The sequence below is a fragment of the Chrysoperla carnea genome, chromosome 1 (genome assembly GCF_905475395.1).
Source record: "Chrysoperla carnea chromosome 1, inChrCarn1.1, whole genome shotgun sequence".
In the NCBI taxonomy this organism is placed as follows: Eukaryota; Metazoa; Arthropoda; class Insecta; order Neuroptera; family Chrysopidae; genus Chrysoperla; species Chrysoperla carnea.
In genome coordinates this window covers 81,010,188-81,036,297 of record NC_058337.1, presented here as the reverse complement: position 1 = coordinate 81,036,297, position 26,110 = coordinate 81,010,188, and the positions used below count along the sequence as shown (strand labels likewise).

Genomic DNA, 26,110 nt, shown 5'->3' with positions numbered 1-26,110 from the left:
TAAAAGGCGGTCATTACTTACATAAAGTCATAAAGTTAATAAATTCGATTTTTCTGATAACACAGGCAAATTTGATCGGATTTTTTTGGAATTTTTTTTGAAACCTACTAATTTTGGGTCATTATTTTCAACTGCGATGTCAGTTTTTCGCTAGCTATCACTTATGTGCCTAATACCGGGACCAGGACTCCATATTCTTGAAACCTACTAGAGCTCGGTCAATTTTCATCACAAATTTGAAAAGTATGGCCCAAGTTTAGTAGAATTACATACTCGGTTTATCACAATTGGATAAAATTTGGATGTGATAGAGCAAAATTAAATTTTTTGGATTCTGATGACGTCATAAAATTAAAAAATTCTATTTTTTTGATAACACAGGCAAATTTGATCCGATCTTATTGGAATTTTTTTTGAAACCCACTAATTTTGGGTCATTCTTTTCAGCTGTGATGGCAATTTTTCGATAGCTATCACTTATGTGCTTTATTCCAAGACTAGGAATCCACATTCTTGAAACCTGTTAGACCTAGGTTAATTTTGACCAGAGATTTTAAAATTATGACCCAAGTTTAGTGGGATTACATACTCGGTTTATCAAAATTGTATAAAATTTGGATGTGATAGAGCAAAAGTAAATTTTTTGAATTCTGATAACGTCACAAAGTTAAAAAATTCTATTTTCTTGATAACACAGGCAAATTGGATCCGATCTTATTGGAATTTTTTTGAAACCTACTAATTTTGGGTCATCCTTTTCAGCTTCGATATCAGTTTTTTGCTATCTAGCACTTATGTGCTTAATTCCGAAGTAGGATTATATATTTGGTTTATCAAAATTTCCAAAATGATAATTTCAACTCCTCAAGTATTTTGAGAGATGCAGTACACCTCCTCCATACACATACCTTCCATTAAACCAGCCCATCACAACCATTAATTAACTAAATTAATTGATATAACTTTCACTACTACCCTGTATTTATAATTTGTATTCTTCTCATATTTGAATTTTCCAATTAAAACACAACACAGTAAAAAAAATATTTTATATATTTTCAACATTTTAATACATATCTAAATTTTTTTATTAGAAACTAATCCAAATTTATTTATCTAATTACAAATTTTTTTAAGTAGAAAAATATATTTTCTAGGTGTGATTATTTTTCGTTTCTCCATAATTCATCCTTTCGCAAAAAATAATCCTATTTCTATGTTAAATGGCGCTAAAATATTGAAAACTCCAGGAGCTTCGAAAAGTAAGGAAAATATTATTTGAATTACAATCTCCTCTTCTAATATTAGGTATTTGTATTTTAGAAGTACTTTGTGAAATCAAGAATCGTTAAAGTCATGTTACTATATATCTTTGGATAAGGAAACATTTTTTTCTAGAGGCGTGTATTCCAGTTCTTCATTAAAGTTTTAGCCACTTAGCAAATGAGATATTAAAAGACGATTCTTTTTTCCTAACTCAATTGTTTCGACATCACAATTGCATTATCATATCATTCATCTGTTACACAGATATAAATATTTTTTATTCGAATGAACACAGTCAGTATATTCGACGCTCAACGCTAGGCTATCTAGTTTTACGAATTTATCCGCCCATGACTGAATCTTCGAATTTATTGTACTACTTGCATTAATGTATGAATGAACAACATAATGCAAAAAGCTCAATGACAAAATTCAATGCACAATTTAACGAGAAAAATAGTTTTCAATGCACCAGCGCCATTAACCACCATTTCTATTAAAAATATCCTATAAAAATTAAAAAAAATAAAAATAAAAATAACGAAAAATAAAATTGTATTTAATATTAATTCGCTTTATAATTATAAAATACTGAATAATTTTCTTTATAATTTTTTGGTATATTTAAATTAGCATGATCACTAGCTAAATAAGCAGCACCAACCGCTCCCGATACATTTAAATGTAATAATGATATTTCTTTAATTTGTGGTGTAGTTTGCAATTGTTTAACAAAACCTTCTTGTAATAAATTAAAACTTAACCACACGGAACCAACACAAACCACATGTAAACCACCCTCACGTGACAATAAAATTTCATCAGCGTTTGGATATAATGCTTGTATTGCTCGAGCCAAATATTTACCAGCTTCCGTAAATATATGTAATGCTAATGGATCACCTTGTTTTGCTAATTTTGATAAACGTAAACATAAACTTGCAATAAATGATTTATTAAAGTTATTATAGTAATGGACAAATAATTCGGTTTGTGTTTCCACATTAAAATGGTTTTTTATTTCAGTCCAAAGTGTGTCAGTTGGATATGGTGCTGGTGCTAGCTTATCTTGATCGTCTAAAACAATTTTTACAGCACGATGTGCAATCCACCAGGCTGGAAATATAAAAAAAATCATTTAGGAACATATTATCAAATACATAAGAGAAAATCAATATTTGTTATAAACGAAAATTAGATATTACTGGTATACTAGAAGCCATTACTGCCAAATCGTGGGAGTAGACTTGGATTAATATATAAGAATAAAACAAGCGGTATCACGTAGATAAGTACAAACGCAAAACTTTAGATCGCAAACGGTGGTTGTAAAATTTATTCGTTTTAAGGAATTCAAATGTTTCAAGAACTTCTTGACTCTTCAACATACCATTAATCACATTATTTTAAACAGCCATGATACCTAAGAAATTGTGTACGTAGCTCTCTGAAAAGTATCTTGATCATCCCATGTTGATGCGGCTGCAGCAGCCATAACTTTACAGAGATAAGCTAATTCAAAATATTATGCCTGCAACTACATCCATACGAGAAAAACCAGATACTCTTCAGAGAGCTACGTCTTCAATTATTAGGAGAGAAATAATATGTTGTGAGACAGCGGGAGGATATTTTGAAACAAAACTTTAATTACATTAATGTTGGCAATACTCAGCAATGTTTTTATTTTATTGGTTAAATTAAATAGTGCAACATAACCCTTTAGCTATTGGGTTTTAGATAAAAGTATATAAGGCAATTTTGACTTAAAATTGTCCCAAAAAATATGCTCTTAAGTTATGGCAATCGAGTCATAGGACACTCTGCATATACCGCCTACCTGATATATGCTAATGGATCATTGTATATGGTTCATTAGAAAATTATTACAAATCAAACCCAGGAGATGTCGTCAGCTGTCTTGGATTTTAAGATGTTGGAGTTGGTATTTCTCAATAAAATTTGCTAATGTCGTCCATGACTAAAACCAGCCAGCATCATCAAAGGGCTTACGTTTCCAATTATTAAATTTATTTATAATGATATTATTCTAAATTCCCTTTCAAAAAGAGTTTTAGTTTTGCTATTTTCAGCGAAGGCATAGATTTTTTTTCTAAAGAACCACAACCGAACATCGCATTAAATGAGTCCAAAAAACATATAATAAAACTGTAGAATATTTACCACTTCCTTCGTCGCCCAACATATGTCCACGACCGCCACAACCAAATTTTGTTTGATCTGGATTAATAAGTAAAGCATTTGATCCAGTTCCAGATATTAATACAACACCACCATCAGGTTCAGCTGTTGATAACGCTCCAACTGAATCACTACATACCACATATGATTTCGACAAATTTGGATGCGCTGTTTTAATTTTATTCTCTAAAATTGCATTACTGTCTTCGCCTTCACATCCACTTAAACTCAATCCCTAAAAGAAGCGTACAAATAAATTAGATACAGAACATATTTATGAATAATAAATCAATTTCAAAGAGAATTTATAACAATCTAGGATATCCTGTGTTAAAAACAAGTGATTATATGTTTTTAATCCTCAATTGATAAAAATTCAATTTCATTTACTAATATTTTTTAGGATTCTGTAGAAATAATCAAACATCTTAAAAATTATTACTTATTGCTAGTTTAAAAGCTACTAGATTTAAACCTGCTTTATTTTCGCAAGTTTGAAAGTTCGTGGACATTATTTGAAGTACAACTCTTGACCTATAATGATAATTATTACAGTAGGTATTTGATTTCTAGGTGCGATATACATCTGTTGTATTCTTGGATCAGCATTCTGTTAAACCTAATTAAAAATCAGGTTTGGTAATAAGTGACCGAAAAACTAAATTAGCTTTGTAGAAATCAATAAAAGTCGTTACAGAGTTGAAAAAACAATCATTAATTATTAATTGTAGAAAAACAGGATTCTATAACTCCTTAACAACAACAACCTGGATTCTATAACTCCTTAACAACAACGATCGTTATGATAAGCTTAGCTAACGACATCAAAATTGATTCAGATGGTGACGTTTATTGTAATAATTGATGTCATGACAGCAACATCTTATATGATTATAATCGTCTAAACTAAGCCTCTATCGCTAACGATATCGTCAGTTGCAGAATGCAAGTACAATAGTTGCAGAATACGAGTAAATTTCAATAATTTTATTTTGACATTTACTATATCATTTATGTTGGAATGAGAAAATTATTTTGTACACATTCTATTAATAAAAATATGTGTTATTATTAAGTTGGCACTAGTGTAAAAAAGCCGCCTTATATTTTTTTAGTTGTCAATATACATAATGTAACAGAGTTGTACATTTTCAGTTTATTTTTACTTTAATTACAAATCATTAATTATTACTTGTGTTATTTCAATTATCCTGTGATCATCAAAACCGACATTCCAAGAGGTTATGGGCCTTTAAATTGGATATTTTTTGGTGACACTGAAAATTTAACCTCAAGTAGTGTATCCGTTAGCGAAGTAATTAGTGAAGTGTATCCGTTTTTATACACGTGAAAATGTCTGGAAACAACTTACCGGTTATTGAAAAACTTAAAGGTAGGGAAAATTATAACACGTGGCAATTTTCCATTCGAACTTTTTTGGAATTAGAAGATCTTTGGACATGTGTTCTCGGTACCGATTCTACCGCTGATGAAGAAAAAAAGATCAGGCGCGATGTTAAAGCCAAATCAAAAATTATTCTGTGTATTGATCCCATCAATTATGTGCACATTCAAAATGCAAATACTGCGAAAGCAGTTTGGGATAAACTTAAAATAACGTTTCATGATTCTGGACTTGCACGCAAAGTCAGTCTTATTCGAACTTTAATAACCACAAATCTTGAAAGTTGCGAATCCGTAGAAGACTATGTAGGAAAAATTATGTCAACCGCTCAAAAATTAAACGACATAAATTTTGAAATAACTGATGAATGGTTGGGAACATTTTTATTGGCTGGTTTACCGGATGAATATAAACCTATGATCATGGCCATTGAAAGTTCTGGAATCCCACTGACGGCTGATTCTGTTAAAACAAAGCTACTACAAGAAGTGAAAAACAATAAACCTACAAACTCCGTGGCATTATACAACAAACAGCAAAATTACAATAAGCATCAATATAGAAACACAAATCAACAAACCAAGGGTCCGAGATGTTTTAATTGTAATGGATATGGGCATATTTCAAAACACTGTTCACGTAAGAAAGTAAACAATTCAAATTACGTAAAAAATAAGCAGACGACTTTATTATCATGTTTCAATACATCCAACTCAAAAAATAACAGCTGGTTCGTTGATTCCGGCGCTTCAGCTCACATGTCGCACACCAAAGTTCAAAATTTAAAATCTGCAAGTGTTGCTGACATTATGGTAGCAAATAGTCATCGAATTAATGTAAAAGGGATTGGAAGTACAGAAGTAAACTTAAATAATGTTTCCGTCAACATCAAGGATGTGCTTTATGTTCCGGATTTATCAGCTAATTTACTATCTGTCAGTCAAACTGTTAAACAAGGAAACACTGTGATTTTTGATAATAAAGGTTGTCGTATTCTTGACAGTGATGGTTTTCAAATAGCTAGTGCTAGTTTAATAGACAATATTTATAAACTTGATTGTGAACCTAGTATTAACCAATCGTTACTTACCAAGTCAAATATAATGGATTTATGGCACCGTCGACTAGGACATCTCAACTATGAATATATGAAAAAACTTAAATGTATTGAAAATGTTTCAAACGTAAATTCCTCCGAATATAATTGCGATAAGTGCGTAATATGTGTAAAAGGTAAACAAACACTGAAACCGTTCAAAAATGCAGGAACCCGTGCTAAAAATATTTTAGAGTTAGTGCATTCGGATTTGTGCGGTCCAATGGAGAGTGTTTCGTTAGGTGGTGCACGATATTTTTTAACATTCATTGATGATTTTACTCATAAAGTTTTTGTTTTCACTCTTAAAAATAAAAGTGAAGTATTTGAACATTTTAAAAATTTCAAAGCATTTGTTGAAAATCAATCCGGTTATAAAATTAAAATTTTGCGTACAGACAATGGGGGAGAATATTGCTCGAATGATTTTACTCGTTTCTTACAACAATCAGGAATACAGCACCAATTGTCTACACCGCATACTCCGCAGCAAAATGGGCTAGCTGAGCGTATGAATAGAACAATTGTAGAAAAGGTCCGGTGCATGTTATTAGATTCAGGTTTAGGGAAAGAATTTTGGGCAGAAGCGGTTTCCACAGCCGTTTATTTAATTAATAGGTCACCCACAAAATCTTTATCTAATGGCATCCCTGAGGAAGTTTGGTCAGGTACTAAAGTGAAACTAGATCACTTAAAAATTTTTGGTTGCAAGGCAATCATGCACATACCCAAACAAAACCGCAGGAAACTTGATCAAAAATCCAAAGAATGTGTTTTTGTAGGATACAGCTCAAACTGTAAAGGATATCGTTTATATGAACCCAAATCGAGACGTACCCACATCTCTCGAGATGTAGTTTTTTTGGAAAATGATAATATTTCTAAGAAAACCGATGTTGATACTGTAAATTTAGATTTAGTGGGAGGTAGTCCTCTGGACATAGACAATAATTTTAATGAAGATGTACTTGAAGTGGGAGAAAGTGACTTTGTTGCAGAAAGTGATGACTCAAGTACATATTTCTCTGAAAATTCTTTGGAAGACCCGACCTTCGAATTTCCACAGGAAGCAATACATTCCGCAGATAGCACTTCTACAGATCTACGCCGATCTGAGCGACCTAAAAAACCAAAAGTATTGGATGATTTTCTGTTATACATGACAAAATCAACTAACTTTGATCCAATATCCGTGGAAGAAGCTCTAACCAGGCCCGATGCAAATGAGTGGAAGTTAGCTATGAAAGACGAGTACGACTCGTTAATAGCAAACCACACTTGGGATTTGATTGACGTTCCGATTAATAAAAACGTCATTAAATCAAAGTGGGTTTTCAAAACTAAACGTTCAGGGACAGGGAAAGTTCAGTACAAAGCTAGACTGGTTGTGAAAGGTTGCGCCCAGAAACCAGGGATCGATTACGATGAAACTTACTCACCTGTAGTAAGATATAGCTCAATTCGATACCTTATGGCTCTGGCTGTGCGATATGACTTATGCATAGATCAGATGGATGCTGTCAGTGCCTTTTTGCAAGGCGATTTATCTGAAGAAATATATATGTCACAACCCGAAATGTTTGAAGTCAATGACAAAGCTTGCCGACTCCGAAAAACTATTTACGGTTTAAAACAATCTAGCAGGGAGTGGAACAATAAATTGAATGATTGTCTCCTTCAAGCGGGACTCACGAGGAGTAGGACCGATTCATGCGTATATTACAAAATCAAAGAAAAAAAACTGACATTTGTGGCCGTATATGTAGACGACTTACTGATTTTTTCTAATGATTCTACTTTCAAAAGTCATTTAAAACTCCAATTGAGCTCTAGATTTAAAATGAAAGATGTTGGTGAAGCGAAACATTGTCTAGGTTTCGAAATTTCTCGGGATCGTTCCAAAGGAAAACTATGGATTGGTCAGAAAAAATATATTGAAGACATTTTAAATAAATTCAATATGTCGGATTGCAATCCAATAAGTACGCCATTAGATACGAATCAAAAACTTTCCAAAAATATGTCTCCGAAAACGCCTGATGAAGCGAAAGAAATGTTGAACATTCCATATCAACAAGCTGTTGGAAGCCTCTTATATGCTGCACATGGCACTCGGCCAGATATTGCGTTCGCGGTTAGTGTAGTTTCGAGGTTCAATAATAACCCAGGAAAACCTCACTGGAATGCAGTGAAAAGAATTTTTAAATATTTGAAAGGGACTGCGAACTATAAATTAGAATTTTGTAAAGATGAAACTGACGATCTAGTTGGCTATTGCGATGCCGATTGGGCGAGTGATGTAGATGAAAGAAGGTCAGTTACGGGATACGTTTTTAAATTCCAAGGTGGTCCCATAACTTGGTCAACTAAAAAGCAAATCACTGTCGCTTTATCGACAGCCGAAGCTGAATACATGGCCTTAGCGGCAGCCACACAAGAAGCCATGTGGCTTAAAAATTTTAGCAAAGAGTTTAAGCTAGGTCCGTGCTCTCCGACGGTTATTTTCTGTGATAACCGAAGTGCAATTGATTTAGCGCATTCTAATGCTCATCATAGTCGAACCAAACATATTGATATTCGACATCATTATATACGCGAAAGAATTATATCTGAGGATATAAAATTGGTGCCAACAGACACTAATAGTATGTTAGCGGACGTCTTAACGAAAGGGTTAGTTCAGACAAAACATGTCAAATGTGTTAGTGGCATGGGAGTAACGGGGTTTAAAGAAGAGCTAGAAAAATAATTTTCTAGTGGGAGTGTTGGAATGAGAAAATTATTTTGTACACATTCTATTAATAAAAATATGTGTTATTATTAAGTTGGCACTAGTGTAAAAAAGCCGCCTTATATTTTTTTAGTTGTCAATATACATAATGTAACAGAGTTGTACATTTTCAGTTTATTTTTACTTTAATTACAAATCATTAATTATTACTTGTGTTATTTCAATTATCCTGTGATCATCAAAACCGACATTCCAAGAATTTACAAGTAAAGAATTGAAAATTAGTCATAACAGCATGCTTTAACGCCAAAATTATACACAGGAAGCGCCGGCGTCGATTTGATTGCCATGACTACGCACAAAATATAATGTAGTACTGGCTTAATTATTTGAAAGGATTCATTAAAACTGAAAGCCAGCACAAAACTATGTTCTTATATATTTGTTTCTAGCCTGAACAGTTGTAAAACTAATATTTCATTTTGGGCTCTGAAGTATGTACCATATCAGAAGTGCTGAAGTGGTTATTATTACTACATAACCACCGATTATACAAGGTTGACACACTTATAACATAAAAATTAATTTTATTCGATTACTTAAGGGGATTTACATGAAATGTTTATGAAACATGATTATTAATTTATATTTTAACATCATTTACTTAGAAACATGAACAGCGCGGCGGTATTTACTAATTAATTTTATCAATTATTATTAAACTGCAAAATAATATATGATAACAAAGATATTTATTATTTAATCAATTTTATTGGCCATCGATTTACACGTTTTATGTGTTTATGTAACTCAGACAACGCCCAAATAAAATAAATGTTCGCTTTAGTCCCCGAATAAAATAACACAATCACAATAGTTACAAGAAATGTTCAAAACTTTTCCAATTTTTCGTCTATATTTATCAACTTGAATTTATCAAATGAGATTTTTCGCAGATAAAATATATGATAAAATGTTATTTTTTTATAATGATAGATGAAATGACGTCATTATAGTTAACAAGCGAAAAATAAAAATAATAAATAATGATGGATTCTAAATCGATATGATAAAAAATTTTGTTTTTTTTTATAGATAGGCAACTATTATTTCATATAAATAAAATATATGGCATATATAATGCATTGAATTGTGAATATAAAATTTTAATATGTAGCAAATGACCATGTAGAAAAGGCTAAGGGGCCATTCATTAATTAAGTAAGCATGATTTTGAAGATTTTTGTATGCAAGAGAAATTTTTCAAAAAATTCTTCTACTATTACGACTATGAAGATTGGCTTAACACAACTAGAACATTCGTTAATTTCAGTCAAATAATTATGTATGCTGTGATAGATTACTTTTCTAACTAATCATACAGTAAAAATATATATCGGAAAATGCTGCAAAATCATTTTTCTTCGATAAATACACCCCTGTTTAGTATTTATGCAGGAACTTTAACCATACGAAAAGTAGTATATTTTTGTATTAAGGTAGGCGAAACAAAATTAATTGATTTATACACTAGAGTTTCCCAAAAAAAACTATATTTATCTGAAAATAAGATTTCTATGGAAATTTCGAAAGCGGGTGAGGGGTTCGCTTAAGTTAAAAGAAGTTAATTGTGTGTAACATTTAGAAAAATGTTTGTATATCGTGTATTTTTTTATAGCAATTGAAATTGGGCTGTTAGCAACTCTGGTAGTAAAGCTTTTAATAGCTACAAAGTTGATAAACACCGTTGAAAAAAACAAAATTTTTACTGAAAATGTTTATCAAGCTTTTGATAAATTTTAATAAACAATTTGTTTGATGCAAATGTTTGATAATTTGTGGAGTCCTGAAGATTTTAAATACAAATAAACTCATTTCCAAACACATTTGATCGAATTCCGATCACAAGTTTCACCTTTAAAAATAAAAATACTAACCAATCCAGCTAATGGTTCATCCAATGGTATACCTGCAGCACTTTTAGCACGATTCACTAAATCAACAATTCGATTTTGACACTCATCCATACCAATAATCCAGTGATTTGTACCCTCCGATTTAACACTGCTAACTTGTTTTCCATTTTGATCGAGTATTGCGATTGTTGAATGAGTAGCGCCCCTTAAAGGAACAAAAGACACAATCAATACAGAAAAAATATCCAAAGAATTTGAAAAAAAATTCATTTAAAGAATCTGATAGAAGAAAATTCTAATTAATCAAGTTCTAATTATTATATTGTAAACAGTTATCGTATTGGTTATCGTACAGGATGTTATAAAAACAGCTGGCTAAAATTAAATATTTTTAATTATGAATAATAAAAATATAAGCAACAACAGGTAAGTCGATCAATAAATACTAAATAGTAACTACCATATACATAGAAACTGCAACATACAATTTTTTTTAAATATTTTTCAAAAATGCATATACCTTGCGATCAAGATTGCATAAGACCTTCAAAATCCCACATTATGAGTCCCAGTATATTAATGTTCGTTTAAAGTCCTGATTTTACTTTGATCCTTGATTTTTAGTAAAAAATTAATTATTGTGAATCCATTAAAGTAGTCCGGTCGTCACGTTACTAGTCAAAAACCAAAGTTTTTTTATATTTTATTTTTGGAAAGCTCCGTAAGGTAAAGTTTATTTTACATAAACAGAATCTGTGATAAGTTTTCTTCATGATGAAAACTTAACTTTTTTGAAGCTCAATCACCGATTAATTTTTGTACAATTAACATTATTGTGAGTTCTTCCATAAGGTACAGTGTTAAAAATCACAATTTTCAAATGAATAATTCAAATTTTTGTCTCGCAAGAGGTCCCAGAACTATCATCTATCGCAAAATAAAATGAACATTAATCGTACTTCCTCAAACAGCTGGACTACCTTAAAAGACAAAAAACTGTTTACTTCGTTCAACACAGGCTAGTATTCTGAGGTATCGATATTCATATTCGAGAATATTGGTGAGAAACCTCCGTATAGTTCTATAAAACCAAAAAGTGGCACTGAGCAAGAGCAAGTGTGGATATGAGTGCACATACAGATATCCGTTGCTCTATTTGGTTTGATAGAACTCTATTCACGAATATCGATGATATTTATTCCCATTAAGATTCGTATTCGCGAATGTAGAAAATCCAATAGGTATTCGTTCTATTACCATAATACTATACTAGTAAATACTACCATAAAGTGAAACCCAAAACTCCACTAATTTTGTAAGGTGTTTACTTATTAATTTATTAGAGTAATAATTTTGATACTCACTAATAATTTCGAATTTTCAAATGTAATAAATTTGTTTTAAGTTCTTAGACTATAACAAACAGTATAAGTCACGAGAAATAATGACAAACGAATTTTCACAGTGGAAAATGATCTGATTATGATCTACCTATAAATAATAGTGTTTATAAACATTGAACAACAGCAAAAAATTAATTTTAAAATAAAATATTTTTCAATGACCGATTTATTACAATAAACTTTGGGTCTAGTCACAGGTTAGCGTGATAATTAACTTGTTCAGTAAACAACAATTGAAAAAAAGATATAGCTAAAAAAAATTTGTTAGATGAGATGAATGGCACATTAAAAATAAACCAATTTTTAGTAATCGGAAATTGAGTTATTTTTAAAGATAGCGGCATCGATGAGATTTTTAACTATAATTCGCACAGTAAGGATGTATGTTTGTATGTTTATTTGTTTGTTTGTTACGCTTTCACGCAAAAACTAGCGAATGGATTTGAATGAAACTGTACAACAATATAGCTCATACATCAGATGTCAGGTTATAAACTTTTATGAGTTTTGTTATAACTACGAAAAATTATATCACGCTAACGATTAAATAAACATGGTGCAATATTAATATTAATAGAATGCGTAATATACCTATATTAATATTATAGATACCTATAATTAAATATTGAAAGTGAAAGGGCGGTTTTAAATTTACAAAAATTTTAAAACAATTACTTACACACATACATATACACTACATTCGTAAATAAGACATACCGTAAATAGCCAACGGCAATTATAGTTTTTTAATTAATCGATTTTTCATCATTGTCATTTTTATAATATGTATGCATGTAATGTATATCAAAGTATACTAAGTTTAGTCCCAAGTTTGTAACGCTTAAAAATATTGATGCTACGAACAAAATTTTGGTATAGGTGTTCATAAAATTAACAGAAATTAGTCCATTTCTGGTTATCTGTCCGTCTGTCTGCCCGTCTATTTGTTCGTCTGTCTATCTGTCTGTCCGTCTGCCAACACGAAAACTCAAAAACGAAAAGAAATATCAAGCTGAAATTTTAATAGCGTGCTCAGGACGTAAAAAAGAGAGGTCAAGTTTGTAAATGAGCAACATGGGTCAATTGGGTCTTGAGTCCGTAGGATGCATTTTGTAAACCGTTAGAGATAGAATAAAAGTTTAATTGCAAGTCCTTTAAAAACTGATTTTTATACTTTTTGGATCAAAATTACTCCATCCACCGAGTTTTATCACATTCCAAAACAAAATTGTTTTTTGCGATTTTATCGATTTTATCAAAGGGGTGCCCTTTACAAAAATTGCAAAAAAATCGAGAAATTTTGTTATTTCCAATTTCGATAAAACTCAGTATATAAGGTAATTTTGACCCAAAAAGTACAAAAATCGAGTGAATTTGACGACTGGTCGAATAGTTTTTGAGATACAGACTAAAATCGATCAAAATAGTTTCTGAGATATTGCGATATCTCAGAAACTCTGCATTCAATCATTAAATTAACACGATTTTTATACTTTTTGGATCAAAATTACCCTACCCGTGTTTCATCAAATTCCAAAACAAAATTTTTTTTGCGATTTTCCCAATTTTATTAAGGGGGAACCCCTTTAAAAAATTGTAAAAAAATCGAGAAATTTTTTTATCTCCAATTTCGATAAAACTGAGTATTTAAGGTAATTTTGACGATCGATCTTAACAATTTTGAAACATTATGTGCAAAACTAATTTTGTTAATTGAAAATTTTTACAAATAAAAATAAAATACATAATATAATAAATATTATCAAATACTAAAACTGATATATTTTCAAGGACTTGAACAACTAAGGTCATTCAATCGTTGTAGCTAATTTATATTGATTATTTTAAGTTAAATCCTGTAAAGCTTTTTAAGTACAAAAATAATGACTGCGTCTACAATTTTGTTGATAACATCTTCATTGTTTATGTATTAAATAGAATACTGCTATACTGTTATCATTATCGTTTCAACTATAGCGATAAGAATACATAAGAGTTTTATGTAGATCTTGAATAGTTTTTTTAGTATTAATAAAATAAAGTTCAAAAAGTAAAATCCCAACAACTACAAAATCACGCTCTAAAAAGTATGAAAACAAGAAAATATAAGAAAGGGTAGAAGTGTGAAACAATTCTTAAATCTTTTCAGTTTTCATAATGGAGATGCTATCGTGGATGCTAAAATAGCTCATATTTAAGAATGCTTGCCTTTTCGGACTAGTGGGCTAGTGACTTCAGTGTGATTTCACAGGAGATCCAATATCAATCAAAATTACTGTTCTCGTTAGAGACAATCTTCTTACATTGGGTATATAATATTTGTCTCAAATCGGAAAACAGACTCGGAAAAAAAGACCGAAAATTTTATTGATCCGGAGTATTGTTGTAATTACGAGTTGGTTGGGTTGAGTTTGTCGACTATAGAGAAATTGATTGGATTGAGTTTGCAAACTATAGAGGAGTTGGTTGAATTCTTATGTTTTTAGCCCTTGCGTTCAAAAATGGGACACCATAACAGAATTTTTTTTTTTGTGTCTATTTTACCTAAGTTTGACTCAGTATCACCTTATGTAAACTTTTTTTTTATTTATTTGCTTTTAGACATGGCATAAAAAATATTAATGGTACTAAAAAATATTTGTAAGAATGTATAGGTACGTCTTATCTTTTCGCATGCAAAATCATGAAGTTTTTTTTTTTTTTTTTTTAATCTAATTAATGTGACGATTTAGTCTTTAAATATTTTTGTTATCTTTTTTTAAATTGACATTATCTTTAATCAAGTGATTTTAATTTAACCTTACGCCAAAAATTTGATAATGAAAATTATTGTAATTGGATTAATTAAATGTTTGTAAGTCTTCATTATTCAAATTTATTGTAAGTCTTTATTATTCAAATTAATTAATTTTTTTCCAAAACTCATCACTTTAAGAAATATTTGGTATTTAACAATTTACTTATCAGTCCAGTAAGTACACCTCGATAAAACCGGAAATACCTACCAACTATTTAAGCTAAGGCAGTGAGTGGTAAAGGGTCTTTTATCTTTTTCTTTAGGAAACAGGACAAAATAGCACTTAGCCGACCTTTAAGATTTTTACAAACTCTCGATATCGAAAAGAATATGCTTTAAAATGGATAAAACACAAATTCTATAAAAAAAGACTATTTTGGAGATTGAAGCTACTGGAGAAATTTGTCTTTAGTCGAGGCAGGAAAAATTTGAGAATAATTTATTTTTGTACGACATTTATGTAATTCGCTTCGAATACTTATGCAGAGTTAGTATCCAGCAACGCCGTACATTTTTGGTGGTGCAGGGATGAGACACCAAGGGGTGTGACATTCATATTCTCACCGGTTCTCATCTATACTGTGCATATAGGAGCATCTTCTTCAACATGACTTCTGATGAGTCATTTCACCCGAAAAATTAGCTTATCAAGTTTTATTATTTTTTTTAAGAATCGTTAGTTTATAATAAATCTAGTAAGTAATCTCTATAAATTTCGTATGTTTAACACTGACTATGGCTAACTGACAATTTATAATCTAACGAATAACGATCTTCAATCGCCAGTTTATGAACGAACATGCACGCTTTCAAACAAACATTTATATTCTTTAAAAGTAATTTTTCAGCTTTAAGTATTCTTTTCTTTCATAAAACAACATGCTTTTAGTATTTTATTATTACGGTGTTTAAATTTTAATTATTTAATAATCACGATTATTTTTGATTTTGACAAAATTTTATCTTTCTTGAAAAAATTTTATCTTTTCACGTTGTTTTACATAACCTCTAATCTAGCCACATATCATTTTCAATGTTTTACATAACTTTTAAATCGTTGACCATCTGCATTGATAAATGCACAACATTTATCCAATTTTCTTTGTAGACATCACGAGTTTTTTGTATGATAAATACATACTTAAAACTTCGTGAGTGGCTTCCTTTTGACGAGTCTACAAAACTTTCCTCTACGATTTTTTTCGAAAAAGCTTTTGGACACTATGACCACTTGATAACATTAATATAATTAAACAATAAAATATTTTGTCCGACAAAAATACTGCGCCGATGAGCCTGTTTTTGACATGGTTCACTTTTGATGAATTGCTTAATAATTATTAATGTTATCAAGCGGTGATAGTGTCCGAGAAATTCCCTGCTGCGTTTTTTCGAAACGATAACTCAAATATGACGCAATCCCACTTACGTGTCCCACAGAAGTTCAGTTATTGTGTAAAATTCACAACAGCTTATTCGATTATATAAAACAGCTGATTCGGCAACCCATCTGCGACGTATATACTACGGTGGAACTTGGTTAAGTGGGACCTGGATAAATGAGAAACCTCCATAACTGGAACTCATGATGAGGTCCCTACACTTTGGCACTGAATTATCTCTGTTAGTGGGACGAAGCAAACCTCTATATCTAGAATTCGTTCTTTCGGTTAAATCGACTATAGTTACCTCGACCATATAACTGAGACAGCGAGTGAATTTTATACACATTAACCTCTATAACTGAAAACTGAGATAACATCGTTTTGTTTGTTTACTCACGTATTCTTATTCTACCCGCAAATTCCTCCCCTAACTAATTTTGAGCCTCAATGAGCCTTTCAGTTTTAGTTATGCTTTACTATTATACGTAATTTTATTTGAAAAATGCGAAACGAAGGCTAAAATCGATTTCAGTACATGAAAAACTAGAGTTAATATCCGTTTATGAAAGTGGGAAGATACGCCATGAAGTTTGTGTCGAATTTGATGTACCAAAATCTACTCTCTGTAGAATAATTCAGAATAAAGACAAGATTCAATGACAATATTCTGAAGGACAAGGAAAATTAAGACGTGTATGTTTATCAGAATATCCTGAACTTGAACATTGTTTGCTAACATAGATCAAGCAACTTCGTAACAAAAACGTTCCGGTAAGTGGACCGATGATTAAAGAAAAGGCACAAGATTTCGCGTGATTCATAATTCTTGTAGCAGCAATGATATTGATAATACGTTAGTTTATTTAATAATCGCACCTCTATAACCGAAATAACCGGTATTCCGACCTCTGTTAATGAAACCCATATATTAGACACTGGGTAAGTAGAATACCTCTATAAGTGATACAAATTTGCAGGTCCCTTGATGTCACGCTTCGCCAGGTTTCACTGTACTAACGTTTCTTACTAGAATAATTCGATGAAATATACACTATACAATCTTGCAGGGCAAAAAATTTCAAATGTTTATTTAATTTTTCAATTGAATCATACAATTTTTTGTTTATATCTTTTGGAATGAACAAAATGGGTCAATAACATGAATTACAACATACTAATTGACCTAGTGATCTTAAGGAAAAAATGATAATGAATAATTATAAACATCATAATACTTCAAGTTATTGACCTGATCTATATTTAAAAAGAAAAATAAAATAATAAAAATGTCTGGGATTTTATTGCTCGATGTAGATTTAAAAATATAAATTTAAAGACATCAAAAAAATGTTGGAAAACCGTGCATTAAGTGACAACTTGTATTCTTTCACTAAGTTGTTAGAGATAAAGAGAGAGTAAATCAAATTTTTCGAAATATTTAATGAAACTTACAAAGTAAATAAAAAAACTTTTAACAAAAAGAAAACCGACTTCAAAAGAAAACTTTTCCAAAATAAATTAATATGCACTAAAAAGTAAAAAAATTACGATAATATAATGTAGTTAAAATTATTGTTATTTTTGGAGTCGATGTCAGCCAAGGAAACAACTCTGACAGAACAGTTTGCTACATTAGCTTGGCTGACACCGACTCCAAAAATAACAATAATTTTAACTACATTATATTATCGTCAGTTTTTTATTTTTTAGTGCATATTAATTTATTTTGGAAAAGTTTTTCTTTTGAAGTCGGTTTTCTTTTTGTTAAAAGTTTTTTTTATCTTGTGATTTTTAGTGAATCTGAAGTACACTAACTAATTTGTCACTAAAAAAAGAATAATCGAAATCGGTTGGCGTGATATTGAGTTACTTGTCCTCTTGTCGTGCATACTTGCTGCAAATTTTTGACTTTTATGGTTTTCTCATGGATGCCGTTGTCAGAACTGGACCAAAATTAAATGTGACCACACGGGAAGCACCAGCTTTCAAATAGATAAAGAATCATCAAAATCGGTTCCCCAGTCAAAAAAGTTTATCATAAAAATAACCAACACCTTTAATCGAAACATTTTTTCGAAAACCCAATGGCGTTCCCAATCACATGACCTCCTTCTCTTCTTGATTATTGACCATTTTATTTAAAAGCATCTCTGTACGTATAATATTTTTTCAAATACTATGTGAAATAAATAATTGAGTTTAATTAATAACTGAGATGTAATCAAAAATACCTACTCATGAACTTGTTCAGTACATGATGATTAGAATAAAACAATTAATTAAAAAAATAATATATTTACTTTCGTACGTACAAACATATAAACATCGTTTTTAAAATTGAAGTAGTAGGTGTGTCGTACATTCATTAAAAATTGATTCACTAAAACAGTACCGGATTCAGCTCTATACCGATTATCGATATCGATAATCCTCCAAATTGATAACGATTATGATTTGCTATTACTTACAGAATGTAATAAATTATCGGTATGTGATGGGCAAAATATCTGACTTAAACCCTGCTATCCTTATCATATCATCGCATCGTTTACATCGTGGGCGTAGTGGGGCAAGTGCCATGCTTTTTATTTTGCAATAACTTTGGATTGAATCAAGATTTTTGGAAATTTTACTTTTGGTTCCAAAATGTTATATCTATCCATATTTTGATACAAAATTATGGTAGCAAAATCGGAAAGGTAAAAAAATTGCATTTTTTTATAAAAAACAATGTTATAAAATAAATAATTGATGGTACGATTTTTGAAAGTCTTTCATTCCAAATTCGGAATCAACAGATCAAAGTACTAAGAAAACGCTTGAGCGGAAGAAGGCACAATGAATATGGAGCGCAACCTCGGTCGCTATACTAATTAGTGCAGACGTATTAACATTTTTATAACATGTATATGAAAAATATACCAAGGTATACTAAGTATAGTCCCAAGTTTGTAACGCTTGAAAATATTGATGCTATGAACAAAATTTTGGTAAAGGTGTTCATAAAATCACCTAATTAGTCCATTTCCGGGTGTCTGTCTGTCGTCTGTCCATCTGTCATCACGATAACTCAAAAACAAAAAGAGATATCAAATTTTTATAGCGTACTGAGGACGTAAAAATTGAGATCGAGTTTGTTAATGAGTATATAGGTCTATTGGATCTTGGGCCCGTAGGACACTTTTGTAAACCGTTAGAGATAGAACAAAAGTTTAAATGTAAAAAATGTTTCTTATCAAAAAATAAACAACTTTTGTTTGAAGCATTTTTTCATAAACATCATTGTTTTCCCGTGAGAGCGCAAATTATACGAATATTGTATAGTATGTATTATGTGGGTATATCAGTTATGTATGTGTGACATGTATGTATGTGTAATGTGACAGAGTAATCAACACTGCCTATACATGCTATTTCCACAATTAACTCATCAATTGTTTGTTTTCACTTGTTGAAAAATAAATTGTTAACAACAGTTTAACAATTGGAAATGGTGAAGGAGATTATAAGGAATGTAAAATAAGTCTATTTTCCAGCAGAAATTGCATTTTTGATTCAAGATCTTGTCATCTATTCTCGCACATTCCCAAATTTTAATAAAGGATGTATTGAAATCAACATCAGGGCAAAGGCCTATAATTATCTGGACTGCCTTAAACACACAAAAATCAAATTATGTATGTATTCTGATTGTAAAACGTTAGATTGCAAAATGTGTTTAGCCAAGCAAAATATAAAATTTGTATGAATTGAACAATAAAATAATGTAAAAAATATATTCCGTTAGATTATTTGATTAAAAGTCATTTCAATCAAGATACATTTTTTACCTCTATATACGGACTATGTGGTAAAATAAGGGTCCCTAGTCCCAACACAAGGTATAGCAAAATTATTAGAAAAAAAAGTTGCTTAGAATATTTTTTTATACCCACATACCGATTTTCATGAAAAATTCGCATTTTTAATTTGTTCATTATTTTAGATCACACTTATAATTATTACAAGTTTTTTGAAATATTTGAATACATAACACTATTAAGTTATCAATTTGTGCAGTTTTTACTTTCCTTAACACATTTTTAACTAGTGTGATATGGAATGTAGAAACCGGAAAAAATGATAATTTAATAGTGTTATGTATTCAAATATTTCAATAAACTTGTAATAATTAGGAGTGTGGATCAAAATAATGAAAAATTAAAAATGCGAATTTTATCATGAAAATCGGTATGTGGGTATAAAAAAATATTCTAAGCAACTTTTTCTAATAATTTTTTTTTCGATATCTTTAACCATCTCTGATGCTAAACTAAATATTAAGAATCGTCGCTATTTGTCAATTTTTAGTAGGCTGAGTTTAAAACAAAATTTCAAATCGATATTCCGAAATATCGAAAATATGAGAGTATCTTCATCTTAAATGCGACAAACTATATATAACAGGGTATAAAAACAAGTCCATCAGTTTATATAGCGACTTTAACAGTCGGGACACATTATTGGAAAGATTTCAGCTGGTTTAGATTTATTGATTTTTTCAATTAAAAAAAAATTAAAAAAAAAAAAAAAACAAAACAAAAAATAAATAAAACCTTTAAAGCCCTTTTATGTCTATGATAATACATTATAAAATACTATCCTGTCTTACTTAAACCTTAAGCATCTATATCTTGTTATACTTATACCATACGTACCATTATACTTATATGGAGGTTTTATGGCGTTCACACATTTTTTACTGTTAGAAAAAAATTGTAGAAATACTTAACAATTTAAAATTAATTGCTAGCATAAATCGTACATTATTTTTAAAAATTTTTAAGGTTTTTTTTTTTTTTTTTAACAACTTAATAAAAAAGACAAAGACATTTTAATGTATTTTGTATATATGATATATATCAGAGTATATCAAATTTATTTTGTATCGCTTAAAAATGTTAATGAAAAAAAATAAATTTTTGTAATGTAAAATAAAATTAGGTGTTCATAAATATAGGTCTCCGTCAACACGATAAAAACGAAAAGACATATCGAGCTGAAATTTGTACAGTATATTCAGTAAAACTTAACTTTGAGTTCGTAAACGAGCAACATAGGTTAATTGGATCATAGGTCTGTAGGACCCACCTTTTAAAAAATAAAAAACAAAACAAAAACTTTAAATACAAAACATGTTTCTCATAAAAAAAATAAAAAACTTTTGTTTGAAACATTTTTTCGTAAAAATCATAGTTTTCCCACAAAGGTGCTTTCCATTTTCTCCAAAATTGTGCAAAGTAGAAGGTTTAAAATTTGGACGTAGTTTCAAATATTGAGTCTGTTTAATCTAATTTCATACACAACCTATCAGGTAATAATAAGCGAGTCAAAAGGGGCAATTTTCGAGAAACACTTTTTTTGAAATTATAAATTTAAAATGCAATTATAAAATTCATAGTATTCATGCAAATTGCGTATTTTTAATTTATTATAAATCAATTTAGCTCACAAAATTTCTTCAAGCTCCAACAAATCGAATACCGAAAACTGCATTCAAATACGATTTACTGTTCTAATTTTTCGAATTTAAACCGCTTTTAGTGTTTCGTTTCTGTAATACTAATCATAATGTAATACAAAATTACTAAATAAATTATAAATTCATGTTCATATAGTGTAATATATCTTATAACTGTGTAAATTAAAAAAAAAAATCTATTGAGCTTAAGTTGTTTGTTTTTAATAAAAAAAAAATTATAAATTATTTATGTACATGTTTGTATGTTTGTACAAATTTTTGGCTATATTTGATGAACATACATGCATCAGTATGTAAAAATAATCGAAAACCTATTAGTAGTAAAATGTTACTAAAACACACTGTATTATGATTTATGTTATGCATTTTTTTAAATAATGCGATTCATATATCAAAGTGCGCTTGAAATTGTTGCACTGAATCTTCTATGTAGTTCTTATTGATGGAATAAATTGAAGACATAAATTACCGGATATTATTAATAAAATTTATGAATAATGATTTATTAAAAACTTAAAAAAATTCCTTTAGAGTTAAAGTATAGTTAGTAAAAAAATCAACCTTACAAGAGTAATAAATACATACTTTACAAATGCAAATCATAAAAATTTCTTTCTTCAAAAAGTTTTCTATATTCTAAGAATCATATCTACCATATTTAACGATGTGCGAGCGCCAGGGCAATTTTGGATAAAAGGCTTAATTTTTTTTATATGTAGTTGGACTAAGTCTAAATCAATTCCGAAAATTTTAAGGGAAGTTTCCCTATTATTTAAATAAATAAATGACTTCAAAAGTAGACATATTTAACATTGATTGTTTTCATAAATTTCTCCAAAACTAGTCGGTGGAATATATAAAAAAAAAGGAGCTATTTAAATAAAAGTTAAAACCTTAAAAAATTATTGAAAACAAGAATAATCCGTTGTGCCCGGCCCAACTGATTAAGGATGTATGAGCAACGTAATGGGGACAGAAATCAAAAAATATATTTTTTTTCAATTTTGATGGTGAATTATGGTATAACTTGGCAATATAAGACGAAAAGTTCGAATAAAATTTTTCGATATTTGGATTAATTTTCTAAATATCGTTAATTGAAAATTTTGTATAATTATTTTGCTTTCGAAATTTCAAAAACCAAGGAAGACAACGAAAATTTTAATTCTTATTTTTCGTCTACATTCATGAAGTTAAACGAAAGGTCATCGTCAAGGTTGAAAATAAGGTAAATAATTTCAACCCACAAGACTAAAATTGCCTTGGCGCTCGTACTACCTTAATGCAAAGGTAAGATTTAAATAAAATAAACCAATATCAAAGGATTACTTATTTTAAAAAACAATTTTGACAAGATAGGTAAGTATAATTATAAATAGATAAAAGTTTTATCGTACATTGAAAATTTTTATTTTAAGTTTTATTCCAGGGGAATAATTCTAAAAAAATCTAGTATTACACAAAAACAAAAATACGTATTAAAACAAGTGAAAACAAACAATTAAGTGAGTTAACTGTTTAAATATCCTATAAACAGTATCGAATATCAGACCTTGTATTGTTTTATAAATTAGATAAGTTTATGTTTATTTAAAACATTTATGTCAAATAAAATGGTGATCTTCTGGCCGCCCATTCGAAATTTCGAAAAAATTTTCTATCGGGCCCCTTTATATTATCCGACAGGTTTGGCATGAAATTAGAATTAATAGACTAAATATTTAAGGCAACCTACAAATTGTAAACCTTTTATCTTGTATAGTTTTGGGCAAAATGGAAACTTATGTTCTAGCCTTTTGGAGCGGAGTGTTCTTTCCAAGAGGCTATATTAACGTTTTTTAATTTTACTCCAAATGAATAAATATGTATAAAAATCCCCGTTTTGATGAATAATATTGCTATTCATCAAACTTTGATCAGACAGATCATGATGGATCAGTAATTAATTATTTTACAGAAAATATTTCCAGAAGAAATCTGTTACCGTAGTACAAGCGCTAAGTACCTCAACTACTAATTTGAAACTTAGTAGTCTCAAAATTTTTAGTTAACCTTGTAGCCTGATCAAAGTTTAATGTAAGGAAATATCTCTTTGTCGACAAGCAAGGGTTTTTATCAAAAATGACTTTTTGTCCTATAATTTAAACTGTCGCATAATTTTGTCGTCAAAATTTCATGATTAACGATTAACTCCTACATCTTAAAATAGCTTTTCAATATAAAACTTTTCTTGGTACATATTTCTCTCCTGAAATAACAATTCTCCTGGAGTATTGTTATGTTATTTATGCGTACTTAAAATGATGTAAGCAAAAATTTGTATAATTTAAATAAACAATAGAAAATCGAGTAAAGTGTGTCTGCTATCTATTCAATGTTAATTAATATTTTTGTTTATATAATCCTATTTTTTTACTCAGAATGTTATTTTACAATTTTCAATGTTATTTTTCAAATCGAATTTTTAATGGTAACATCCATTTTGACAATGGCAAAATTCATATTATATTTTGTGATGATACAAAAATTTTATTAATTTCAAAATTGATTATCGCAACTTAATTCGTTTTATGTAAAATTACAGTAATGAGGTGCCATTTTTCACAGTGTCGCTCACTAAAATCCCACCCGCTTAAATCCTGCCCAGAACATCCCTGAACCTGTTTTGACCAGTTTCAGCGGGGACTATGCATGCAGTATGTACATACGTATGATATGTCCGAAACGTACCGGGGATTTCATTTTATTTGAAAAACACTTGTACCAACTTCTAACAAATTTTACACACAAAAAAAAAAAAAAATATTAACTCTCTAAACGATTCACCAATGATTTCCAAAAAAACGAAGTTTTTAAGAAATAAGTAAATTTAGAATATTATTTTTTTTAATTAATAGTATATTACACAACTAGGCCCTAATGAGCAAAAGTAAAGAATGTTTCGGATGTTCATTGCCGCCCGAGGCGAAGCAAAAGGTGACAAACATGAGACCTGAGACATTCTTTACTTGCTCCCGTGGTGTGTATACTTTTTTGCTCGACGGAGGCGGAAAGTGGCGGCTTCGTTTAGCACAGCGGGACGAAAATTAACACTTTCTGCCCAGAGGAGAGAAAAAACAAAGTCTATTTTTTCTGGAAATAAACAAAATTGCGGACAACTTCACCTTAAAATAAAAATCGTTTTTCCGGGGAAATTATTAACTCTCAAACACTCTCTAACGATTCTCAAACAATTATAAAGGAAAGTGTCGAAAAATTGAAGTTGGAAGGGGAGGGGCTTAACGGAGGTATTAAATTATTTGTATAATTTCAATAAAGCTTTTTCTGCCTCAAACCTTTAGAATAGAAAATAATACAATTTTATTTAGAATATTTAAAACAAAATTTACTTTTTAATAGCAAAAAATTTAATAGAAACTTCATTATGAACAAATACAAGATTTAAAGGATTGTTATTAAATCGATCCCATAATTTTTAATTTATGTGTGAATAAACCCTATATAAATAATAATAAAACCCTCCTAACCCGACGGTTTTCTATCTAATCAACAGTCGCATATATATTCTACGTCTATGATTATATCTATAAATCATGGTAGTGATTATTCAATTAGAGGTTAGATTGTTAGACAAAAATTCACACGTCTCTATAAACAATATACCCTCTAAAATAAAATAGTTTTAAAGTAGAAATGGTTTTAAAATTTAAATATTCAAATTAATTACTTAATTAAAAAACCGGCATGACATAATATAAGGCAAAAACAAGTAATGCAATACGGTGAACTAAATTATTTGTTATTTATTTATTTATATTTTTTTTAAATATCAACAATCAAACAAGTTTCTTACCCTTCAATTCCACCAACATAAAATTTTTCACTCATTTTTTTTTTTGTAATTTAAATTAAAAATTAAAAAAAATTTAACAATTTTTTGTATTGATGTGAAAACACTTGTAAACAATAATTTTAAAACATGTGCTGACACTAGGAATACGTCAATATATAATTTACTACAAACAAAAAGATATTGTATCTGTTACTACGAGCTGAACATAATTCAACGTTCAACACAATGTGAAAGCCGAGAGAAATGTGTTTCTATTTTATAAACAGAAAGACGAATGTATTTAATATTGCGAAGCATATAACATCGGATTACATCGTGTTCAATATTTTAAATTATAAAGTTAAATTAAGTATAATGGCTAATACGCTAATTATTTAGACTTAATACACAGTATTAATTGTTTGATTATATGCGCGAAAAAAATTTGTACAAAGTTTTCATTTTCGAATTTATATCGAAATATATCTATCATAATTTTTTATTTAAAATAATATTTCGGTTGTAGATCCCCCATTTCACTCCTTTAGGGGATGAA

The 26,110-nt window shown here is 29.7% G+C and overlaps 1 protein-coding gene across 1 annotated transcript; it reads right to left on the bottom strand.

Moving 5' to 3' along the window:
* Window positions 1-1,746: 1,746 nt before the first annotated feature.
* LOC123291377 (N-acetyl-D-glucosamine kinase) lies at window positions 1,747-25,635 on the bottom strand. Its single transcript, XM_044871647.1, has 5 exons — window positions 25,576-25,635; window positions 10,638-10,821; window positions 3,451-3,703; window positions 1,844-2,382; window positions 1,747-1,773 (listed from the first exon to the last, which is right to left on the bottom strand). The coding sequence occupies exons 1-5, from the start codon at window positions 25,608-25,610 to the stop codon at window positions 1,747-1,749; spliced, it is 1,038 nt and encodes a 345-aa protein (XP_044727582.1). The 5' UTR covers window positions 25,611-25,635.
* Window positions 25,636-26,110: the final 475 nt, after the last annotated feature.